Source organism: Oenanthe melanoleuca, chromosome 3 (genome assembly GCF_029582105.1).
Source record: "Oenanthe melanoleuca isolate GR-GAL-2019-014 chromosome 3, OMel1.0, whole genome shotgun sequence".
NCBI classification, from domain to species: domain Eukaryota; kingdom Metazoa; phylum Chordata; class Aves; order Passeriformes; family Muscicapidae; genus Oenanthe; species Oenanthe melanoleuca.
Window position 1 is genome coordinate 18,058,396 of NC_079336.1, and position 18,640 is coordinate 18,077,035.

At 41.9% G+C, this 18,640-nt stretch overlaps 1 protein-coding gene across 1 annotated transcript in view; it reads right to left on the minus strand.

The window, feature by feature from the left end:
- SNTG2 (syntrophin gamma 2) overlaps positions 1-17,803 on the minus strand; it is a 205,963-nt gene extending 188,160 nt beyond the window's left edge. Inside the window, exon 1 of the mRNA XM_056487301.1 lies at positions 17,732-17,803. Within this exon, the coding sequence (XP_056343276.1) occupies positions 17,732-17,803 (72 nt within the window). The remainder of the gene's footprint in view (positions 1-17,731) is intronic.
- Between the last annotated feature and the right edge of the window lie 837 nt (positions 17,804-18,640).

Here is an 18,640-nt window from a genome sequence, read left to right on the forward strand (position 1 = left end):
CGCCTTGTTTTTGGAGCCATGCTGCCGCTGCCCTGCCCCTCAGTGTTTATGTTACTGATCCCAAGGATTTTTGCTATGCTGTAGCTCTGCACTCCTACCTGCTGGGACCAACTCCTGCTATAGTTGCAGAGGTTCTGATACATCTTGTCTACTGCCTTGGTCCCTGCTGTTGCCTCTTGCAGCTTCCCCGGTTCCTGCCACAGCTATCCCGAGAGGGCATGGGGATCGACACTGCCCCAGGGGGTGTGTAAAGGAAAGCCCTTCTCCTTCTTCCTGCCGGCTGCGCCCGCCATTCCCGTGTGGAGAGACGGCCACAAGCCGCGGCACAGCGCCCCCTGCAGGCTCGGAGGAATCCCCGCCCCGCCCTGCCCGCCCGGAGCCCGCAGCGCCCCTGCTGGCCGTGCCCGGAACTGCACCAGGGAATGCCCGCGGCTGGGGGAAGGCTGGGCCTGGGTCTGTGGCTCTGCTTGTTGATCCTGCTGTTGTCGTCATTTGTTTGCTTTGTTATAGACACTAGTAAAGAATTATTTATCATATATTATATATTATATATTATATATTATATATTATATATTATATATTATATATTATATATTATATATTATATATTATATATTATATATTATATATTATATATTATATATTATTATATATTATATGTTATTCATTATTTTTTAGTTTTTAGTTTTTTATTTTTTATTTCTTTTCCCATATCTTTGCCTGAAAGCCCCTTAATTCCAATTACAATAATTACGAGGTAAGGCAGTCATATTCTCCATTCCAAGGGAGGTTCCTGCCTTCCTTGGCAAATACCTGTCAAACGAAGACAGCATGAAAGGACAAAGGAGAATGGACTTCAAGTGAAATAGGGTAGGTTTAGATTAGGTACTAGGAAAAAATCTTCACTATGAGGGAGGTGAGAGCTTGCTGAGAGAGGTTGTGGATGCCGTGTTCCTGGAAGTGTTCAAGGCAAGGCTTCCAAGCCATTCTATGATTCTGTGATGTGAAATAAAATCCGTTACTGAATGCTGGAATTTTCAAGCTTTTAATAAATCAATTGTTGCAGAAAGGCATTCTACATGTCACATTATAGAAAGAAGAAATCAAAAGTATAACATTAGCTTTCAGTTGTCTCCTAAAAATGCATTCTCCATCCCACTGCTATATATCCATTAAGTTAAATCTTCCTGGTAGAAAATATAATATTCCTAGTTGTTGTTCAGTAACACAGTGTGCCATGGCCATTTTTTCATGTGGCTTTCTTATATTTTTTATTTCTCCTTCTGCCTTAATTAATTTTATATTCAACATCTTCAAAGGAACAAGAGCTTTAATATAACCTTTTTTTTCCCCTGACAAAATTCAAATGTTATTATACTAATTAGTACATTATCTGAAAAGAAAGTACTGGATACTGATTCTGTAATTCCATACAGGTTATCTTACTTACATTTCAATTCTTGAAGTATTACAGAGAAGCATCAGAATCTGGAATGGCACAATCCACCACAGGGACCCCTGGAGATGTCTTGTGCAGCCTTTGCTTGAAGCAGGGTCTGCTGTGACAAACTGACCCACAACCACTACCTCCAGAGTCCAGACATTTAACTCATCTATCCACATCATAATGTACCTTGCAATAAGAATACTAGAGAAGACAGTTTCAAAAGCCATACTACAGTACAGGTAAACAAAACCTAGTCTCTCCTTGTACACAAATCCCATCATTTTATTATAAAAGGCAATCAGGTTGGTCAGGAATGATCTACTGTTCTGAAGTCCACACTGACTGTTCATAATCACCTTCTCCTTCATGCACTCATGAAAACTCTGTCACATGCTAAAAGGATCCAACTCCACAATACTGTGAGGGCCCAAGCCGAGGCTGCCAGCCTCTATTTCCCCATATCTAACTATAGGTCTATTATTAAGATTGGTGCAAGACATGCCTTTCTCTGTTTATCCAGAATCTCCCCTAAAGCCTATGATCTTTAAAAGATTATAGAAAGTAGCCTTGTAAGGACATCACCCAGTGCTCTCAGCACTCATGGATGCAGCTATACCAGCTCCCATGGAGTTCTTGCAAGGAAACTGTGTTCTGATCCCCACCCACTGCTGGAAGTTCTTCTTTTCAGACTGCTGTAAAAATCAGAGCCCTGGGACACCTGATAGCTGAAGACTGAGAAAACAAAGGCACCAAGCAGAACCACTGAATCATTTAGGCTGGAAAAGGCCTTTAAGATCAAGTCCAACTGTAAACCTAACACTGCCAAGTCCACTACTAAACCATATCTGTAAGTGCCATGTGAACATATATTTTAAATAACTTCAGGGGTTGTGACTCAACCACTTCTCTGGTCAGTGTGTTCCAGTGCTTGACAACCCTTTCAGTGATGAGCATTTTCCTAATATTCAATGTAAACTTCCCCATGTAGAACTTGATGCCATTTCCTCTCGTACTAACTTGAGCCCTATTTTTCTCATTCCAAAGTATCTCAGCTTTGTGTCCTCTTTCACCTGTCTCATTTAGCAACAGTTCTACATTTCCCTTGTTCAGCCTTTTAATACTAATATAGTGATGGAAGCTCTTCTTGTTGCCCTCAGTGTTCCTTGCAAGTCTTAACTCCATCTGAGCTTTGATTGACCTGATGCAATTCCCACATTACCATGCAATATTTCTAAATTCTTCCTTTGTAGTCCATTTTTGCTTCATTTTTGCATCAAAGCATAGCCATGAGTTTATCAAAGTTTCATCCTGACAATTCTATCTGACATCTTGATTATTGTGACAGACATTCTTCCTCATGGAGGAGGTCTCATGAGGTTTCTAGTCTGTTGCTCCACTGTGGCTGGAGAGATAGCTGAGCTTAATTACCTACAAATTTCACCATGACGAAAGTAATCTCACACAGATAAGTTAAATCACAGCAAGACAAACTGTAATTATCTGTGTTTATTAGTATGGAGTTAGACTAAAATCTTATATCCCTTAGATCCAGAAGTTTCCTTGATCAAGACGATAAATGCTATGGCCAAATCTTTACTTAACATACACTAAAACAACGTCTCTAATCGACCCTTCTTTTATTCTCTGTCATAGAAGAACTCTGCTAATCAAAATACTTTGGATAAGAATAGATACAATGAAGAACATTTAATAATCCTCAAAACTGTAGTCTTCGACTGATTTTCTCCTTAAAAGAATAGTGAGTAAGTGGTAAAAGACAGGATTCAAAAAGATGTCCTTCATCTGCTTATGCTTCTTCATTTTCTTATTTTTAGAAACAATTTTTAGAATTAAAATTGAAGTGCAGGAAGAATACCTTTGCCATGAAACTGCAAAGGAAGAGATAGGCTCAAATAACTTTGTTCATCTTCAGGGATGGAGATCCCACGAAATCTAAACTTGAACCTTGGATCTGGGAATTGTGATATCTAACATGTCACCCAGATATTTTGGACATCTTACTTCAAGACACAGATGCTCCCAGCTCTAACTGAAAGTTTTTAGGTACAGCCTAGAAAACCAGAAAAACCTAAAACCAAATACAGAGACACATACATGTGGTTTTAAGCAGCATAATATTATGGCATATCAATCCTGAAAGGTTTCTGATTCCTGAATCACTAATTGCTACTTCAGTGCAGAAAGATGAAGCAGCAATTTAATTAAAATAATTCTCCCTTAGAACCGCAAAATGAATGGAATAGCAATTAATAATTCTATTCTTACATATGCCAAGCAAACAACTCATAGAAGATCTGTGGACTTGATTGCTGTCTATAGCTCTAAATACCCTTTGTAGAACATGCTACACAGAAATCACACAAATAGCTCCAAGTCAAACATTTAAACTGGCTATCACTGTGTCTTGATTTGAAAGACAGGTGTCTGCTAAGGAAGGGAGGAGCCTCCCTTGGAATTGAAAATGTAAACCCCTTTCCTCTGAACCATTATAATTTGAAATTAAGGGCCTCTCAGGGAAAGATAAGAGAATAGGAATAACAGTTCTTTTTTAGTGTGTATAAAAAGCAAACATGCACTGCAGCATTAACCCCAGCCAGAGCAGGAGCCCAGGGACCTTTCCCAGCCGTGGGCATTCCCAGGTGCAGTTCCGGGCACGGCCAGCAGGGGCGCTGCGGGCTCCCGGCGGGCAGGGGGGCGGGGATTCCTCCGAGCCTGCAGGGGGCGCTGTGCGGCGGGGAGCAACGGGAACGGCGGCTGGGCCCGGCCGGGATGGATGGGAGAGGCTTTGGGTCTAAAAACCCTGGGGCAGCTGATCCCAGTGCCCAGATGGGAAGGGATGGGAGAGGCTTTGGGTCTAAAAACCCTGGGGCAGCTGATCCCAGTGCCCAGATGGGAAGGGATGGGAGAGGCTTTGGGCCTAAAAACCCTGGGGCAGCTGATCCCAGTGCCCAGATGGGGAGGGATGGGAGAGGCTTTGGGTCTAAAAACCCTGGGGCAGCTGATCCCAGTGCCCAGATGGGAAGGGATGGGAGAGGCTTTGGGTCTAAAACCCTGGGGCAGCTGATCCCAGTGCCCAGATGGGAAGGGATGGGAGAGGCTTTGGGTCTAAAAACCCTGGGGCAGCTGATCCCAGTGCCCAGATGGGAAGGGATGGGAGAGGCTTTGGGTCTAAAAACCCTGGGGCAGCCGATCCCAGTGCCCAGATGGGAAGGGATGGGAGAGGCTTTGGGTCTAAAAACCCTGGGGCAGCCGATCCCAGTGCCCAGATGGGAAGGGATGGGAGAGGCTTTGGGCCTAAAAACCCTGGGGCAGCTGATCCCAGTGCCCAGATGGGAAGGGATGGGAGAGGCTTTGGGTCTAAAACCCTGCGGCAGCTGATCCCAGTGCCCGGACTCGAAGGGATGGGAGAGGTTTTGCCTCACAAGCCCTGGGGCAGCCTGTTGCAGTGCCCTGCAGGACCCAGAAGCAGCAAGCTGGGATGGCAGGATGTCTCGGCAGGCAGGGGGTGTGGGGCCACAGTGCAGAGAAAGCTCCGAGCAGTGCTGAAGAAGCTGTGGGGAGGGCAGTGGCGGCCCAGCTCCCAGCAGAGTGGGGACAGGCAGCCTCAGGATTCCCCAGCAGACGGTGACAGGTCCCTCTAGTGAGGTAGGTGATAATAAGGTCCCAGTTCAGTGGCTGCTCTCACAAGCAGAGGGTCACCCCACGGCAGAAGCAGCAGCTCTGGGCTCAGCTCCAGTGGAAGCAGTGAATTTCCTTCCCTAAGCAGCAGCTTCGACAGTTCTCCTCTGTAGTGGTTTAGATTTTTTTAACTTTAATATATTTATTTTTTGCTGTGAGAAAGGATTAGGAGTAAAAGTAAGGCAGGTTTAAAACTTAAAGGGTATAAAGAAAATTTTATTAATAACATAAATAAATAATAAATTTAGAATAAAACTTACACTAATATCTAATGAAAGTAGGGATTTAGCACGGCAAGGAAGACACGGGTACTTTCCTCATTGGTACACTTGGGGGAGGAGAGGGGGAAAGAGAAAGAGAGTGGATAGTAAAGGGACTGCATCTTTTAATCATATTACAAATACAAAACCAGAATCATATTTGCTGAGTCGGTATCTACACAGATGAGTAATACAGTACAAAAGAAGTCAATCTGCAGACAGTAAAACTGCTTTTGTCAAGGATGCAACACTCCTATCATGGGCATTTTGGAGAGATTTTAATTTGGATTTGTTACAGACTGGATCCTCACTGGAGTCTGCAATTAAGCAGGTGAAGCACCTTTCCATTTTAGCTCCAGCTGAAAGCCTGGATACTTCTCTGTCAGCATTTTAGTTTACACTAGATGCAGATTTTCGAAGCAAGTCTCCTCCAGTCATTCCCACTTCTCATACCATGGTCTCCATCATAGCATAGTCCCAGAGCATATGTGCTGGAGCTGCTTCAGAGGCAAACCTAGACAGAGCAACCACTAACAGTCCACAGGATTAAGCTAGAGCTAATCTGAAATCAAACTGAATTGGGAATGTGCAGTCCCTCTGCCTTATTCCACAAATCTACCTGTGTTCAGATGTGCTACTTGCCAACACAGGATATAATTTTGGTGCTCACTAAAGCCATGCCCCTATCCAAAGTAAAATATTAATTCGTATGTCCTAGCATGAAATAGACTTTCTGGAATGGATTCTTTTTCATCACTTTCTGCTTCATTCTGCAAATCACAGATGGTCTAAATACTTGCTTGTTTGGAAAAAAGGTCCTTTACTCAAATCACTGATGGTAAATTTCCCTGAGTAAAACTGTCAGCAAGTCTCAAAGCACATCAGGTTAGTGCAAGAATAAACAAGTAGCTACAGCAAGCAGCTGAGGCCCTGAAGGTCAGATGGCAAAACCTGTATGAGTGAATCTAAATGCTTTTGCCCTCTCTGAAGACATGAACCACAATCACACCTCCCACAGGAATGGTCGGTACCAAGTCACATTTTGGATATGATCTAGAAGACTGCTAACTAGCATAGGACAAAACTATGCAAAAATGTAACATTTTAACAGTTATGATCAAATGCAGTTTAGTGCTTGGCACTCTGCCATGGCTACCTTTCTGAACTCTTACTGACTGCATCTCTGAAGAGTATGCAGTATTAATTCCCACCCACAGAAGGGTACCATTTCAATAGAATATTATTCTGCTTGACATCCAACAAAACTCCCAGATCCAAAAGCAGGGCTGTATATTTAAGTCATAGGTTACCCTGTACCACCAGTGGAAAAGTTAAAAACTATCAAATCTTGAAAAAGGCAAGGTGTTGTGTTCCAATTAACTTAAACAGTCATAAAAAGTATCTGGAGAACTCATTAGTGAAAGCACCTTAATTACACATAAGAACATGAGTTAGTTCCACAAGATATCTGATCTGTAAATACCAAGCAAATTGATGAAAGACTGTTTAGACTGTAATTTATAACTAGCGTATCTAATCTCTTCTTCTGTGCAATAATGTTCAAGATCACAAGTTTCCATTATATTTAACCAAGAAGATACTTTTCAGTATTTCTTGCAGATTATATACAGAGAACATAGAATACTGCTTTGATTGTTTTTTTGTCACATCTAATTAAATGTAAGATTGAGAATTAGTTCCTCAGTGAGCAGAAGCCCTCCTAATGAAACACCAATACCACAAATAAACCCCAAGATTACAGTCAGTCTGGTCAGTTACAGAGAAATAATATTCTTAGACCTAAATAATGTTTACTTATCTTTCATTTTGGCGAATGTTTTGATTACTTAATTTAAATGAAAAAGATCCCTTCTTCATAGGATAAGAGCTTTTCAATTTATATTGATAATAAATATAATGATAATACTCTCTTGGCTGGCCTCTGTCAAGATTTCACAGAAATACTTGAAAAATAATGGTGCTCTGCAAAACAATCTATTTTTTACCAATTATAAGTTCCATCCAAAAGGAATTTATAGAATGTCATCATGTTAATCTCACACTTCAGTGCCATAAACTATGGTAATAGGTTGGTGGATTTGTTTTAGTTTTATTTCTCAGTTCTGCTAAATATGCTGGGCTAAGCCATAATTTTTTAAAGGCAGAATAGTCTGCCTTACAAAAAATCATTTTAATAGTTCTCCCAGAGCAGACAACCCTAACACTAATTGCTTAAAATTATACATGAAGCACTCTCTGTACTTCTTTGTGGCACTTGGCAATTAATCACATATTGGACAAATAGAGGGCAAATTTTATATATTTTAAAAGATGAAGTCTTCATTTTATGCTATGCATTTATGATGCAAGATATTTTTATAAAAACAGAATTAGGTTGACCCTGGTCAAATTAAAGTGACACAGGTATTATGAGAATTAGAGAGTCAACTGAAGCAGGTTTACTACATTTAGGTATTTTTTGCTATCAAAACTACAGCCAACTGACCCTGAATTACAGCAACATTCATAAAAGTCTGTCAAACTGCTAAACGATGGAAAGAAGAAACAGAGATAGCAGAGACATAAGTATGGACTTTCCCTATTACATGAAAATACAAAAAATCCATTAGAAACAACCAGTATTCCCTGAGGTCTTGGCAACACGTGTCTGCCTACTCACCCCTTTCACATCCATTCTCTTTTTGTAAGTACCCTATAATATTTCTGGTAGTAGGAAAAAACACTCTCTTCATTTTTTTGTTAACTGAAATGGATGATCTGAACAAGAATACATGTTCAGCTAATGAGAAACTCTGATTTATTTTTATTATATCTACAGCAAGGATTATGAAGAAAGTGCACAAACTAGTGAAGTACAGAATAAGAGGGGTAAATAAGCACAATAGCATATAAGCACAATTAGTCACAATAAACGAAAAATTGAAGACATGATAAAAAAACCCTACATCAAATCAGCCTGTCAGCTGCAGTTGGTTTTCTTCCTTACTGACGGTAAAATATTACATATTTTTTCCTCTTTCCTGACATTTGAAAGGAATATTCTTGAGGATTAGTCACAGGTGGTTCCAACAGCTACAAAACTGCCCTCAGTAAGAATTACAAATCTAGTTTTTGTTTTCTTATTCAAAAGGTTCAATTACAGATAGTAAAAGTAAGAAGAACAAAGCATTCCTTCAAGCTACAATTTATATTATCTGACTGTCATAAATAACAGAGAGCTCCTTGGGATTATACATGCTACTCAGATCTAAACTATTTCAGTGTAATTTGAACCACAAGGTTGTTGTGCTAGCATTTTAAGGATGAGAGGACACAGTCTTAAACTGCACCAGGGGAGGTTTAGGTTGGAGATTAGGAAGAAGTTTTTCACAGAAAGGGTGACTGAGCATTGGAATGGGCTGCCCAGGAAGGGATGGAGTCACCATTCCTGAAGGTATTTAAGAGAAGACTGGATGTGTGCACTTAGAGCCATGGTCTAGTTGACAAGGTGGTGTTAGGTGGCCTCCATGACCTCAAGGGTCTTTTCCAACCTAGTTAATTCTGTGATTTTGTGATTTTGACAACTCAGATGTCATACTTTCTTCCTGGGCTAGCTTCCTAAACCATCTACCTTTAGGAGTGGCCACCTATTTGAAAGCCAAATACACTTGAAGCAGACAGCTATCTCATTGGATTAAGCATGTTTTCTGAAAAGACCATGTTAATTTCTAAAGTCCTTTGAGAACAATATACCACCCTGCATCCCCAACTTTTATTGTTTAAACAGAGTTGTGACACTGCCATGCTTTTGTTAATATCCCATTTAACAAGAAACCTACAGCTGTTAAAACTCCTGAATGTCTAATTTCAATGAACAAACTCATTTTTAGTAAATGGAAGGTACACTGAGTAGATTTAAGTCTCATTTTCTGAAATTTTATAAGTAGAAATTTTGTACCAACTTTTATTTGATTGGGAGCAAAGATGTGTAACTCCAAACAGTGAATAAATTAGCCCATATAAAATTTCTGCCATCCTTCTCTTGACACTATGGAATGAAGTGGTAAATCAGCCTTAAACTAATGTCAGTCAATGGTTTCACCTACAGTACATTTCAGTAATTTTCTAATGTAAAATGAGTGTGAAGTTTGTCTTAAATGTATGAAAGAAATTGGAGGTTTGTGCAGTTAGATACAGTGGGCTGAATTATATCTATCGCCTACAGATTATCCAAAGACTGAGAAAGTTTCTGTTTAGTGTTTGATAATCTTGGAGGACATATAATTTCTATAGACTGTAAGAATTAAAATTTCTTGCCTTACAAATTGTAAATGGTTCTACCATAATTTATTCTATGATTATCAGTCACAGAAGTGGAAGAAGTATGATATAGCTAGCCCATGTATAATATAGTTTTTGTCAGAGAATAATGTCTTTTTGATCCCTTTTCAGATATTATGAATACAGACACATATAGGTATGCACACATTCCACTAGAACCAAAGATTACTTTAATGATCACAAAACCCTGTAAAACAGGCTTGGAGATTTTAGAACAGTAAAGCTGCTCTTCAAAGCACACTAGGAGTCTAATCCTTTCATGTAGCATAGTTTTCCCTTGTTATTCAAAAAAGAATATTCTGTTTAGCACACCCAGCATATGCACCATATGATGCACCAGATGCCTTAGTAAATAATTCATCTCTTAATGAAAAGTACAATAAATAGTTGCATAAAACTGTGTGACAATGCAACTGATAACTACCCTTTCAAAACTGGAAAAAAGAGGAGATTTTATAAAGAGCAATAGCTATATCACAAAACAATACTGTCAGACTGAACTGGCAACATATGCTTAATTATGCTTCAACTATATTCTGGAAATGAGTACACAGCACAGACTACTGAATATCCTTACACTGCTGCTCCATCAGGGCTCATGAAGGGTGGCAGAAGAATGTCTAAATGCTGCATTTACAGTGTCTAAGACAACAGGATAGGTTGAGAAAGAGGAAAAGACACGACATAAAATAAGATTAGAATGCCTGCTTGAAGTGAGTATTTTACTGGTATAGAAGACACTAGCATTTTATTAACACAACAACATCTATGAGTAATTCCTAAAGCTTTTCTAAAAATGTGACTTAATACTGTTAAGATAGGATTTGTATGGAAAGATGTGCCCATGAATATCTTTGCAGTGTCTATGTCTTAGCTGCAGCCAGTGAAACAAATGAAATACCTATCTCCTGCCTGTTGATTTAACAGGCTTGCTAGAGAGGAGGATGGCAACACACTTGTGACAAACAGCTTGCAAATATGTGTGTGTCCTCATGCTATCCCAAACGAGATCAATTCTTTTGACACTTTCCCCCAATAAACTTACTATTTGCACATATACCTAGTAGAAAACCACAGCTTCTATAAAGGAAACAAAATAACATTCCTTACTCTTTCCCATTTTGTTTAGCACTGTTTTGAGTGTGTATCTTTGTTCTTCTCTATTTTTCAAGTTATATATTAGCATTATATAAGCTACATAATATATCCATGTGCATGGTAATCCTAAACATACTAGTCCTTAGACAAGTAGAGAAATCAGTAAGTTAAATTAATGAGATTTCTCCAAATTCTACATCTATTACTAGATGGGACAGCACGGTACATGATATAGTGAGGGGAAGAAAAAATCTAATTGAGATACAAAAGAAAACATTCTCTACATAATATATGGGGAATTATCAGATATTCACAAAATGTAAAGTACTGAAAGACAATTTCCTCAATATCCAAATTTACAAAGAAAACCCCAAAACCAAGTCAAAACCTTAACTGAAATCCCTTTCCTTCAGTTTTTCCTTTGGTAAAAGTAGGAACAATAATGCTCACCCAATTCACAGTGTGCTCTGAAACTTACCATGTTACTATTTACAATTTCTCTGGTGTGCAGATAGATATTAACATGAGTTAGTAAGAATCAGTGTTGTACCACTGTGGAAACACTGTCTGCCAGCATGCACAGTGCAGCCAATACACTGGTTTGTTTTTTTTTTACTGGCTGTGTAAGAATAGACCATCACAAAACAGAGGCTGAGCTACTCTGAGCTCCATTTCATCTTGTTCCATTGTAGTCAGGCGTCCTGCAAAACCTGGCCATAAACAAGAATTCCCATCAAAAGGTAAAACCAACAATCTATTGTTTTGTGGCAAGGGAAAAATCATCAAGAACTGATGACACAGATCTGACACCAAAAAGTTTTGATTCCAGCCCTGGAAGACTGTTCCTGTGGTCCTCAAAAACTCAATTAAGCTTGTCTGCTGCACCTTGCTGGAACTACTGATTTCAATCAAGGAAGAGACATGGAATTCAGCCACTCAGTCTCTGGGAAGTCACTGTGTGTACTGTGTGGATGCTAAGCACCTATGAAAAAAGCTACTCCAGATGCACATTGCACAGCAGATGGCGTTACACCGAACTTGCCTGTTTAGGGAAAATGTTTCTCCTCAGCTTTTAGTTATCTGACGACATAAAATTCTCAGATAAGCTCTGCAAAGGTGAAAATCACAAACAACAGGCATGAAACAGTCACACAAGTTTGGCGTGGTGGAGGGAAGAATTGCAAAGGTAATGATTTTAGACTATCATATGGCACAAGCATGTACAATGCCTCTTTAAACATAGTACCAAAAACCCTGATATTTTGCATTGATTTTTCTGCCCACAACTTCTCTAAATAATAGAAATGCATTTTGACCCTATAACAATCTGAACTTCACAAGGAGATGATAAATGAGATAATATTGATTAGATTGTGCTAAAGGGTTCCAGCTCTTCGAAGTTATATCCTTTACAGAGTTTGTAAATCTCATTACAGAAATTTGCCTGTTGATATACATAAATAAAGAGTGGCAGGAGGGTTCCAGCATGACAGCTCTTACTGGAGTCACACTGTTCTTCAGACAGAAAGTTCAGACAAGCAGGTACAGAAGAGCTCAGAACAGCAGAATCAGCCCCACTTTTTCAAAGAAAACAGACCAATAAAATTTAGATCATATCTGCTGTGAGAGTATTACTGACAGAGTGTCTGTAGTGAAACACAATAGTGGGCCTCAGTTGGCTTTGACTGTCAGCTTCATCTGCAATGTGAAGAATGAGTAAGTCAACTAAATTGTTCCAACTACTTTAACATGCAGTTTTTATAGTAAATGAATCTCAACTTCAGGTGAAAGTCAGCATGAGCCTTTTCTTGCTTTTGGTGGTGAAAAAAATCCAAAAAATGTCAAGGAGCACACAAAAAAGCAAGTGCAATAATCTGCTAAATTCTCCTGGAGTGCTGCATTCACTCTCAACTAAAGGAGGACAAGAAGAGGCACTTAAACTGGCCATTTGCTTTTTAAAAACTTCAGATTTCCCCCTGAGACATGGCAGGGGAGAGGGGGAAAAGCTGGGTATTTGTGAGGTGTGAGGAAGAGCACATACTGAAAAGAACCAGGGGTCTTTCTGTCCTGATGGGCAGGAGTCACCAGTGCACAATGCACAAAGGCTGACAGCATTAGCCACAACAGAGAGCAATCCATGTAATCATCTGCCTTTACTTTGCACACATCATACTGAACCCAGGTTTGGGCCCTGCACACAAGAAACACTCTGACAAATGAGAGCAAGTCCCATCAAACCCACTGAAATGGGCCAGGGGCTGAAGCACTTCCCCTGTGAGAAGTGGCTGAGTAAGCTGGGCCTGCTTGAACCTAAGGAAGGGCTTCAAGGGAAGAGCTAACAGCACATCCAGTTCACCAGGAGAACAACCCAGCAGAGAGCAGCTTGCACAGAGAGGTTGAGCAGTCTCCATCCTTGGAGGTGTTGAAGATACACTAGGAAAAGACCTGAGCAACTCAATCTGCATTCTACACAGTCACTGCTTTCAGGAGAAGATTATGCTTGTGGACCTCCCAAGGTCCCTTTCAACCTGAATAATCTGACTTGTGTTTGCTGTCTCCATTATTGCAATGCCACTGACAAGCAATATCAGGTGTCAGTTTTGTAGGAACGTGGTCGTGCTCTGTTCCTTTCTGCTGGGCTCTACTACCATTTCTATTCTAAGCAGTCTCTGAACTCTCAAGTGAAAGTGATTCTATTTATATTCATCTCATAAAATGTTTAAAACATCAGAAAAAAAAAAAAACCACCCGCTTACAATATGAAACACAGATCTGAGGTGTAAAAGGAATACCAATGCTCTTCTTTTCCTGAGCAGCAGGTGGGCACAGATGTCATTTCCATTAAGATGTCAAAGCCATAAGCTTGAACATGTTTTTTAGTTTGGATTTTTTTATCATTTTGATATATGTTCTCATGGATATACGTACAGGTAAAAGCCATACTCAGATTTGGTTTGTGAAAGCAAGGAAGCCAATTCAAGAAAAATGAAATATTTGATCTCTGATATTTAGTAACTGTTTGCTAAAAGTTCTTTAATAGGATCTTGAAACTTTAATTTCACAGATTTTTTAGGGAAAAAAAACATCTTCCCAAATAAGTGGGAAGACAACAAAATTTACATTAGAAAGCTTCACACAACAGAGTACATGGACACCTTCACCCTCATAGGAGCTCCACCATCTGTTTTCCTGTGTTTCCCATCCCCAAATCAGAAGACAAATTCTGTTCATTTTACAGCAAAAGTTCCCGAAATCAGCTTCTGACAAGCAAGGAATTAATTAAAAAATTAGTAGCTGGAAGAGATATTTTGAGTTGATATTTTGATATTTTTGAGTATCTGGGAGAAAAAGTTTCAATTACTAAGTATACCCTATTGATTTGTATTGTGTCATAGACAGATCTTGGAAATAATCTTGAAATACATGCCACCTCAGTGATGATAACTTCTCATAAAATTCACAGGAAAACTGACGCTTCTGACAGTCACATACAGTATGAATTAATGGATTCCAAACTTACTAGAATACTGGTGTGGAATATAATGGTAGTCATCTATTTTATAAAACCATCAAGATTAACTGCTGACCCTGAAAAGACAGGGAGAAGACAAGACACTGATGCTTGTGGTAACATGACACCTAGTGTTCACTTCCAGGAAGCTTCAGTATTGGTGGGTGCCAAATGCTGAAGAAACATCAATGTCCCAGGACCTCTCTACAAAAAAAAAAAAAAAAAACTAAAAAAGGTAGATATTTATACTAGCATCTCTAAGCAAGTGCCTAAACCACAGACACAGTGAAAAAAGAGAGGAGGAAAGGAACAGAAAATCTGCTTGTGCTGCACTTGCCCTTCCTATTGAGTACACAATTTGGGTAACTGCAGAGAAGAGTGCTATCCAAACAAGTTTCATGTTGCTGGTTTTCTCCCTTTGGGCTTCTGCTGCAAAAAGAAACCATCCACCTACTGCTCTTTTTCAGGTTGTGTATGGAGTTTAATAGAAAACTGGATCTACTACATATAATATGTACCAGTTTAAGAGTCTGTATTAAAAAAGGTTTATTTATACATAGCAATGAACTGTACATTTATTTCTTCATTTAAAATCGTGGTGTATCAACAGTGCAAGTGCCTGTTATGTTATCATTCCCTTCCAAGCTTCTAGCAGCACAATGAAAATCACAGTAACTAATGCATACTAGACTAATGAGACCATAAAATCCATGTAAGAACATGGCATAAGCACTCTAACAGAGTAACAATTACTAAGAGATATTACCCCTTGAATATTTCCACGGGTAAAGGGGGGAAAGGATTATATGAGAGATTAGAACAAAAAGTTCACCACAGATAGAGGAAATATATGCATTTTTGAAATCAGATTAATAAGAATCCATGTCTGATACTGAAAGAATCAGGTGTCAGGAATCACACTGAGATTGGCAAAACATTAGAAACAAGGTCTGACTGAAACTTCAGTTCTATAGAACTGAACATAAACAACTGCACTTCAAGAAGTTTGCAGATTCACTGTGAGAAGCATTCTTAAAAGAGAATTAATGTTGAGAATACATGCATGCAAAACAAATTAGTATTGTATTTCAAATCTAGCATTGTCTTTAAATTAAAGTATGCTGAGTTATTTTCCAGGGAGTGGGATTTAACTGTGATCCTTCTGAAGAGAAAAAAAATCACAAAGACAACCCATCTATCTTTTAGTATTTATACTGTCTAGCTACTAGAATTCCAAACAATTAAACTCAGCAAGCAATATTTAGTAAACACTAACTACTGTTATTATGTCTATCTTATTTCTGAGAAAAATGTGCACACAGTCAATACACAGGCATTAAAACACACATCTCTCTTTTAACAAGGTAAACAGATCCAGATTCCAATAATGTTAAATAACTCAAGAAGATGTAAGTCAAGCACTTGTCCCACTGTAAATTATAAATCAAGTTCTTACTTTTCAATACATTTTGAGCATAATTTTCTTCAGAAGTTTAATATGTGGCATATCTGGGGAGCCAAACAGTTATGAACTCACCTAAATAAATATCTGCCATAAGATGTCCCTGTTGACCTTGAGTCTAAATGGCTTTGTTACTAAGACTATATATTCATTCCTTCTTTCAGTCACATACCTCTATTTGAAATAGCCAGGAAAGTGAGGCTAAATTTGTCTGTTTGCTGGAAACAGACAGTTTGCCAAAGCCTTAGATTCATAGCACTATTTTTCATTTAGGGTCAAGGTATATTGTATATTCACATGCCTTTATTTCCTATTGCTCTTATCCAAAAGGCCAGTTCACCATTCTTGAAGTGTCTAGTTTGGTCCCAGGCAGAAGTCCCATGAGTAACAGCAGAAATGGCATGTCCTATTGGTCTGAAACATACACATTTGGCACAACTACAAGAATACCAGTCATAAATTCCACCTAATGATAGCGATTATCCCTCACCTTTAACGCTGAAATATCCTGAACTGTCATACAACCTACTCAGCTGTTAACATTTCAGATAATTGCTGCACAGGTTATTTTTGCAGTTCCTGAACAGGTCTTACAAATTAAGATCTGTGAAACAACTTTAAAACACAGGATTCCACAGTAGACCTAATTCCATTATTTCTTTTGGAATTATAGAAATTCTAAAAGCACAAAGGCTTTTAAATTTATTTTAAATTTATGCATCTCCTCACACAGTCAAAAGATAGATGCAAATTCAGGCTGTGAAAGCCTCTCAGACAAGACAACAGCTTGTTTGAACAGATTTATCTGCAACTGTCATACCAGCTTATGATGTCAGGTATCCTCTACCCTTTACTTCTAGCCTTGAATTTCCAAATATTACTTTCATTTTTACGATTACAGAAGCTTGAAGTAGTTACTATCACTGTGAGGGAGAATGTCTCTCTAAGTCAGCTTTCAGCAGCTGAGGCACCTTCTAAACAACACTCTGGGTAAAACACCAGGCAGATAAACACAGTTTTTCTTTTTAAAATTGCAAGGCTGTGGCCACTGAAACAGCTAGAAGGACAGGGAAAAAAAAATTACCACCGGTACATATTTTATATAAACACATTGAATAATGTTTCAGCTGCTGATCGAAAATGATTGCGATGACGCTTCAACAGAATATCTTTATATGCCAAAAATAGCGGCATGTTAAACCACGGAATCTGTAATGATTTTAAAAGGTCCGCAGGGCAGACCACTGCATTTTATATAAACCAGGACAGCGGAGAGCCGCCGTCAGAGGGCATCATTCATGAATGATTTGCCAAATACGCTGCCGTGAAGTAGCAAGTTATTTTCTAACTCCCTCACGGGCTTCTCCTAAAAGTGCATGAGGTGCTAAATACATCCAAGTAGCTGACTTTTTGTTTGTTTGTTTGTTTCAATTTCTCATCGCAGGCTTGCAGCCGGGTTTCAAACTGAGTGATTCAGCGCGGTCCCCGGGAAACTCCGGGACCCTCCCGCTGCAGGCTGTCACGGCGCGTCGGGAATCGCGACCCGGATCAGCCGGGACCCGTCCCGCCCGGCCGCGCCCCGGGCCCGGAGCTGTCCAGCGGCGGGAGGGAGGCGGGACACGGCCGGGGAGCGGCGGCAGCTGCACGGTCCGAGAGCCCTGTGGGCAGCTCCAGCTCCGCCCGGTCCGGGAGAGCCCCGCGGGCAGCCCGAGCTGTGAGAGCCCCGCGGGCAGCCCCAGCCGCAGCTGCTGCCGGGTCCGGGAGAGCCCCGGGGACAGACCGAGCCGCACCGCCCCGCGCCGTCCCTCCCGCAGGCGCCTCCCTCCCGCGCTCCGGGCAGCGCCGCCGGCGGGACCCTGCCCACCCCCGCCCCGCCGCGGGAGCGGGCACCGGGACGGGCTGAGGGTACTTGCCCAGGTGGGGACGAGGAGGCTGCCGGGCCGCTCGAGCGGTGCTGGAGCGGGCTGCTTCCCCGCCACGCTCATCTCCTCCCATGCAGCTGCCGTAGTCCTCGCAGTCGGGCTGCTCGGCGGGACGCGGCGCCTCCGGCACCGACTCCCGAGCGCCTGCCCCTCCCGGCAGCGCCGGCGTCCCGGCTCGGCGGGGCAGGCGGGCTCGGCGGGGCGGGCGGGCTCGGCGGGGCAGGCGGGCTCGGCGGGCTCGGTGGGCTCGGCGGGGCAGGCGGGCTCGGCGCTGCCCTCCGCCGCCCGCGGCCCGGGCGGGGCGGGGTGGCACGGGGGGCGTTCGCCGAGGGCTCGGAGCCGGGAGGGGAGAGGAAGGCGGCGGCGTGGCGCTGGCTATTTAACTTGGCTCTTCGCCGGGGGAAGGTGCCGGCGCTCCCGCTCCCCTCCCCTCCGCGGCGCATCCCGACAGCCGAGCTCTGGGCGCTCCTGCGAGCGCTGCCGCGCTCCTCCCCGGCACCGCACGGCTCCGCTCGGCCCGCCCGCGCCGCCCCGCGAGGCACGGGGGCTGCTGCTGCCGGGGGGATGCTGCCGGGGGGCTGCTGCCGGGGGGATGCTGCCGGGGGGCTGCTGCTGGGGGGATGCTGCTGGGGGGATGCTGCTGGGGGGCTGCTGCTGGGGGGCTGCTGCTGCCGGGGGGATGCTGCCGGGGGGATGCTGCCGGGGAAGGTGGCCGGCGTGGCGGGGCTCTGGGGGTGAGGGTGCTGGCACTCCGAGCGCAGCCCCCCTCGCCTTGTCCCCGCCCGTAGCGGGCAGCTGCGCCTCGTGTTGGGTCAAAAGCGACAGCCGCACATGGCCCTCGCTCGCTGATCTCTGAATCAAAACCAAGAGAGTAGTTTGACATCCCTCGAGTATTCTTGG